Source organism: Cibotium barometz, chromosome 14 (genome assembly GCF_041138505.1).
Source record: "Cibotium barometz isolate CiBa-2024 chromosome 14, ASM4113850v1, whole genome shotgun sequence".
Lineage (NCBI taxonomy): Eukaryota > Viridiplantae > Streptophyta > Polypodiopsida > Cyatheales > Cibotiaceae > Cibotium > Cibotium barometz.
In genome coordinates, this window is record NC_141059.1 from 17,790,268 (window position 1) to 17,797,239 (window position 6,972).

Consider the following 6,972-nt stretch of genomic DNA (forward strand, 5'->3'; position numbering starts at 1 on the left):
CATCTACTTTGTAACTATTCACCTTCATAAAAGATGTAAACAACCCCTCACCCCAAATAGTGGGGCCAAACACAAGAACTTCTAAACAAATAATTCTCTTAATGAAGTTTTCAAGCAAATTTACAACTAAAAGGCCAAAACTATTATGGTAATTCTTATCATGGAGGTTAAATCCATAAGACAATTAATATCTTAAGAGACCAGATGTGCAATTCAAACTTAGATTCATCATCAAGGTAAGTATCTCTCATAAATTGCAAGTATTCTAAGGAAGTTTTTAATGCAAGGTTCCTATTTATGTGCTACTTTACCTATCAACTCTAGTACCTTAGAGCTTGGTCATTGACTTTTTGGGCTCATAAGGCCATGTGGTCTCATGCGACATGGTTTACTACTTTTCTTATTTAAGTGCATTTTTTTCATTTAGGTGCGACTTTAGCTCCCAACTCTTGGACCTCAAAGTGCCTTGCACAATGTGAAGATTGCAAAATCCCCATTTTGGGGCATGATGTCTTGTGGTCTCACGAGACACATTTTGCCAATACATGCTTGCCATGCAACCTAGTGACCTACCTCTAATGCGTGCGTGCACACAACATACAAGAAAAGATAGGTTCAACTTAACATAGAGCAAATTCAGAATTGAAGCATCCTTCTCTGAATGTTGCGAGAAGGATATATGAATCCCTCTTCAATCCATAGTGAAAAGGATTCATGGAAGTTTTGGTAAATATATTTCCCAAACATTGACACATACAGAAGCAAACCAATCCAAGCACATGCCCACCAAAGCACTCATGTCAGCAATGCACACACCAATGAACCTCCAAATTCTTGCCACATGCAAGCTTTGTGAAACTCTGCCTTTATAAAATATAGAGATAGAGATATAGACATCCTTATTGGGCAATCTTGAGTAGCGCTTGAGGCATTAAAACTCTATTGTGGAAGAAAGCCGAGTGCAAGCAAAAATTTAAGAGGAGTTTCTTGTGATCCCCCCATTTTATCGAGATTCTTGGCCTATTTCACTATTTTCTCGCCATGTAACATCACCTTCTCACCATCCAATGAACTGGCCGTACAATCATTAGATGCTTCCTCAACTTTTGCATTATCAATTCTCGTCATTGGGAAGCTCAGTAAAAAGGAAGGCCCAAGCAAGAAGAAAACGTGAAGGTTTTCTATTGGAACACAACCCGCGTGAAGGACACATGGCAACGATTCCTTGGTTCCAATGGACCTGGAGTCCCCTCCGGCCACGAGCACGAGGTTTGAATTGTCAGTGAGTCAATATGCGGGAAGTTTGAAGGCTTTTGAAAAGCAGAATAAGAAGACTTTCTGCCCAACCCATCTCACATCTTCCCCCTCGCCAAAGCTCTCCTGCTCCCTATGACAATCTCAGCAGAGGATATGGCGGACTCTGGCCAGCAGCGCCTCAAAGAGCTGGGCTACAAGCAGGAGCTTAAACGTGACCTCTCGTAAGTACGCCAATTCTGAACTCGATTTACTTCAACCTCTCAATTGAACTCTACCCTATGATGCATAACATAATAGCCCTAGTCTAACCCTAACCCTAGAATGAAACACATCATGAGAGAATCTCCTAAACCTAACCCTTACCCTGTTCTGTATAATAGAACAATTCGTGATGCATGCATGCGTGGAGCATTCAGATTTCTTTGATAAAACCCTAACCCTAGCCATAACTGTGCTCATGATGCATGCATGGACCTTTGACCTAATCTTACAGTGCAACAGTTTGAACTTTCCAATACATCGGCATGCCTTTCTAATCCTAATCTTGTAGTGCATGCACGAAAAAAAATTGACATAATCCTAATCCTAATCTTATAGCTAGGGATCTTCTGCATTCTTTTTTGTACAATGAAACAGTTTGTGATGCATGCATGGAGTATCCACATGCCTTTGGCATAACTTTAGCCCTAACCCTTATCTCTATTTCTGTCACATAGGGTGCTGTCTAACTTTGCCTTCTCGTTCTCCATCATATCCATCCTCACTGGAGTCACCACCCTGTACAACACTGGGCTTTCTTATGGAGGCCCAATCTCTATGACGTATGGATGGCTTATTGCTGGTGCCTTTACCATGTTTGTTGCCCTCTCCATGGCTGAGATCTGCTCTGCGTATCCTACTTCCGGAGGTCTCTATTTCTGGAGCTACAGGCTTGCTGGAAAAGAATGGGGACCTTTTGCATCGTGGATAACCGGCTGGTACGGAGCTTTGCATCCTTTGTGAACCTTGTCGTTTAAGTAAAGTTGATCGTAATCTTTTTGCTTTAACTAACTATCTATAAGCCAATCCTAGCTCCATGTTGAAAAACTTTTGAGATTTCGGAGCTCAATGCCATTGTATCCTCAATGCAATTAGACCACAAACTACTTCAATAGAAGAGAAGGCTTGCTAACATAGGGCTATGCTGGGAAGTTAAGAAAACGAAAGACAAGTCTTTATGTAACGCTAGATCCATTGGTGTATAACACCCAGGAGAGATCAAGAATCCTTACCCAAAGAGGCTCAGATGCGTGGAGACAGTAGTGAGTCCATTGAAGTGCTATCAGCAGCATCACCCATCCCTGGCATCTCAACTCAAGACATTGTTGTTGTCATCAGACATGATTGTGGCGACGGTGTGTATTAATTAATACTTGTAGGTCATGGGATTATAGTAAAAGGAAAGCTCTAAAAATAAGGCTGTTTTGAGTCAACTCTTACCAGATTCTGATGAGTGTAGCCCAAAAGCAACAAAACAGAACTTAAAGAAAAAGCAACAACTTTATTTGTTGAAAAAATTACGTTGAGTCCAGAGGGCAGACATTGGACTACCATGGCCCCACCTGCCCCTTGTACATTGCAGATGTCTAGCTGTCTGTTGTGTCGGGATGATGGACATTGAACCACCATGGCTCACCAACTTTGCACACCGCTAATAACAACCAGAGTGGGACTTTGCTTGGCCAATTTGGGCAGATTTTGCACACTTCACAGTTGGATTTATCACAAATTTGTGGAGTGATATATGGGAGAGAATCCAATCCTCTTATGGATCAGGATAGGGTGTTTGCGCTCAACACAGGTGTAGCAGCCATGCATTTGTTTTCTAGGTGCTTGGAAATGCTCTTGCACTATGGTTTTTTTGATGCTTTATGTTGGACACATGACCTGGCATGAGTCTGCAAATGTATAGAAGACAAACTTGTACAAACATGACTACAAGTACCCTTGACAATACTGTAACAGTATTATTAAGGTTACATATGCTGTTTTTTAAAATAGTAATTGTGTTACTAGTGGTATTGCAATTGGATTTTTATCTTTATCATTAGTCTGGTATGTGCAGGTTCAACATAGTGGGCCAGGTGTGTATTTAACAGCACATGAGGTGGAGGTGACGCATTTGGTTGGTTGGTTGGTTGTGTGTGTGTGTGCACGTGCTCACGTGTGCTGGGGTGTGCATGTGTCTGTGTAACCATGATAATTTGGTTTTACCCACTTAAGCACACTTTCATTTTGTTGATTTAAGGAACTGCAAATCGCCGTGCTACATTATTTGTTGCTGAAGTGGCATTGCAGTGGGCTGTGACCACAAGCATTGATTATTCCTTGGCAACTCTTCTACAAATCATCATATTACTTAGCACAGGAGGTGCTAATGGGGGAGGATATATGGCATCCAAGTATGAGGTATTAGGCATTCACGGAGGCATTCTTTTTCTTCATGCAGCTATCAACAGCCTTCCTATCAGCTGGCTTGCCCATCTTGGAACTCTTGCAGCTTTATGGAACATTGTTGGTGAGAATGCAATTCTGTTCACTGCTGTTGTATGGCATGGCCGGACCTGTTCAAATATTTGATGTTCATAATTCATTTTCATATGCGTGCATGTGCTCATGTGCATGATTTGAATCATTTTTTGCCAGGAGTATTTGTTCTGATGATCCTTATACCGACTGTATCTCCAACAAGGGCTACTGCAAAATTTGTTTTCACGTATTTCAACAACGATCATACTTATCATATACATAGCAGTCCATATATCTTCCTTCTAGGTCTTCTAATGAGCCAGTACACAGTCAGTGGATACGACGCCTCTGCTCACATGGTAAAACATTGTGTTGTTTATTGGTGAATTGAAGTATGAGAAGTCTTTGCCTGGAGATTAAATGCAAGTGTAGAGCTGAGATTAAATACAAGCAGAGGGCTGATATTAAGACAAGTGGAGGGCTAGGATAGAATGAAATGTTATCTGATTTCAAGAATCTGTTTTACTTTGGCAGTCGGAAGAAACAAGGTCATCAGACAAAAATGGTCCTTACGGCATCATAAGTTCAGTTACCATTTCAATTGTGGTCGGGTGGGCGTACATTCTGGGTGTCACATTTGCTGTCACTGATTTGAATCATGTGTTGGACACTGCAAATGATGCAAATGGTTATGCCATTGCTCAAATATTTTATGATGCGTTCAAAAATAGATATGGGTCTGGTACTGGAGGTATTGTCTGCCTCGGAATAGTTGCCATTGCCATATTTTTTTGTGGCATGAGTTCGATAACAAGCAATTCACGGTTCGCTCTGAATCTCTGTTCTTTGTACAAGGCAACTACAAAATTGTAGAGTATACATGTTCATAGATACACACGCACACACTAGAATATATCACACGTGAATGTGTGTGTGTGTGTGTGTGTCTGAGAGAGAGAGAGAGAGAGAGAGAATGCAGTTGGTTTGAAACTACTCATTTGTTAACTGTGTGTGCATCGTTTATGTAGGATGGCATATGCTTTTTCCAGAGATGGGGCAATGCCCTTCTCACAAGTCTGGCATGCGGTAAACGCATGGGAGGTTCCATTGAATGCCGTGTGGCTCTCTGCTGCAGTCGCATTTATAATGGCTATGACGGTATGGATTCCAACTTGTCTGCATATAAAGGCTGGCATTCTTATAGAAGTCTCTAATCATGGTGCAATCTTGTGCATTTGCAGTCCCTTGGAAGTTTGGTAGCTTTTCAAGCTATGGTCTCAATTGCCACTATAGGCCTATACATTGCGTATGCATTACCATCATTCTTCCGGATCACCTTAGCTCGGAAGAGGTTTATTCCTGGTCCATTCAATCTGGGTCCCTTTGGCATCATTGTTGGCTGGGTGGCTGTGTTTTGGGTGGTAACAATCAGCGTGCTGTTTTCTTTACCTGTACAATATCCTGTTACGGCAAACAGTTTGAATTACACCCCTGTTGCTGTGGGAGGTGTTGCTGTGCTTGTTATTGGTAGCTGGCTTGTGAGTGCAAGGTTTTGGTTTACAGGCCCGGTGGCCAATGTTGAAAAACTATCAGAAAATGGATCCAATGCTTAGCACATGGAAAAGCAGAGATGGAAAAAGTTAAAAAGCACTCAAATGCTGAAAACAAGGAGATGGAAAATGTGAAAAAGCAATTCAAGTATATATGATTAACAAAACAGATGAATAAATTTGGTTTTGGTGGTTGGGGAGCAAGGTTGTGCAGAAAGTTAGTCACTGCTTTGTCAAATGATTGAACAAGGAGGTGGGTGTGTACATAGGGTTTAGCAAGAAAGCTTAGCATGCACAATATGTGCATGAGTACCATTTTTAATGCAGAAGGCTCACATGGATCTATGCAGAGGGCTTTTACGTGTCTCAACATGCCTGCCGAGGTAACAAAAGCACTTGGCAAATGTTTCTTTTTGTATTGTAAGTCAATATGGTAGTGAACTATCAAGTTGTTCGAAATATAGATGTATGTAATGTGGGCTGATCCCATGTCATTGAAAAGAGTAGGAATAATACCGAAAAGTCGAATTTACTTTCGCTCCAAGACGAGCAATAACATTCATCATTCTAAGAAAGGCGTGCAAGTTTCAGCTCTCTGTGTCTCCCTCTCTCCCCTAGTGTGTGTGTGTGCGATCATACGTTTTGTGTGTGTGTGTTAGAGAGAGAGAGAGTGAGTGAGTGATGCTGTGATGCAAGTTCTCTCTCTCTCTCTCTCGCAATGTGTCTTTGTGCACGTGCGCATGCTTGCAATCATTCATGCGTGCGTGTGTTCCTTGATACTATATAGACATATTGTAGAATAGTATAAAGACAGCTATGTTGTGGCGAAATAGTACTCTTTGTATACGTTTTTGAGTTGCAATGTGTTTTGTTCATTTCTGAAATAGTTGACCACCCCCTTGGATACAAATGTGGCAATTTTCCAAGGTAGTTTTTCCATTTGATCAAGTACTCTCTTATCATTCTAATGTAGAGAAAGCTTCTCACAAAATTCTTTTAAGTTTCAGTCTGGAAATTACCTAGTGTTTCAATAATAAGATCTTCATCAATAGAGTGGGGGGGATCAAGAACACGTTTCCTTTACGAGACATGAAATACATAATGCACTTTCACATGAGGTGGTGACCATTTGTTCACCTATTTTTAAGAACTAGATAGGGGCTAGTTGCAAGAGCTTTCTACACTTCTCCAATGGAAAAGTGTTCTTTTTAGTTCTCACTCAGAAAAAAACCATGTCTCCCTTTCAAAACTCTCTTACACTTCTCTTTGAATATGTATAGAACATTTGAATATCTTGAGCAACCTTCAAACATTTTCTAGTTTGCCTAATTTGGTTGCTCGTGTTTTCTAGCACTTCCTTGAAACATCAATCCTTCTTGTAGGATCAACCAAGTAAGAGGTGCTATGAATTTCTTACCATATGGTGCTATACATTTCTCACCATATAAGTGCAGCCTCCTTTATTTTTTCTTCTTTCTTTTGGTGAATGGCCTTCAAAGCATTTGTAGTTAAAGGGCCATGATAGCATCTAAATTTCTACCATTGAAGAATCCTTTTATCTCGACATTGTCAAGTGTTTTAATGCATGCATGTCCTTGAGGTGTGAGTTTGCACGTTGGGAATGGTTCCATTCCTTTTGTACTTTAGCTTATGCTTT

General features: G+C 40.8%; 1 protein-coding gene across 4 annotated transcripts; it reads left to right on the plus strand.

Annotated features, from left to right (window-relative positions):
* Nucleotides 1–1,155: 1,155 nt before the first annotated feature.
* LOC147631726 (amino-acid permease BAT1 homolog) lies at nt 1,156–5,890 on the plus strand. Of its 4 annotated transcripts, none has more exons than XM_086808250.1 (8): nt 1,156–1,478; nt 1,974–2,234; nt 3,362–3,380; nt 3,545–3,814; nt 3,943–4,124; nt 4,300–4,589; nt 4,794–4,923; nt 5,007–5,890. In XM_086808250.1, the coding sequence occupies exons 2-8, from the start codon at nt 2,202–2,204 to the stop codon at nt 5,376–5,378; spliced, it is 1,296 nt and encodes a 431-aa protein (XP_086664376.1). In that variant the 5' UTR covers nt 1,156–1,478; nt 1,974–2,201; the 3' UTR covers nt 5,379–5,890. The 4 variants fall into 4 exon arrangements, with proteins under 4 accessions (XP_086664376.1, XP_086664374.1, XP_086664377.1 ...); XM_086808248.1 differs by having other exon boundaries at nt 3,595–3,814; XM_086808251.1 differs by having other exon boundaries at nt 1,161–1,482.
* Nucleotides 5,891–6,972: the final 1,082 nt, after the last annotated feature.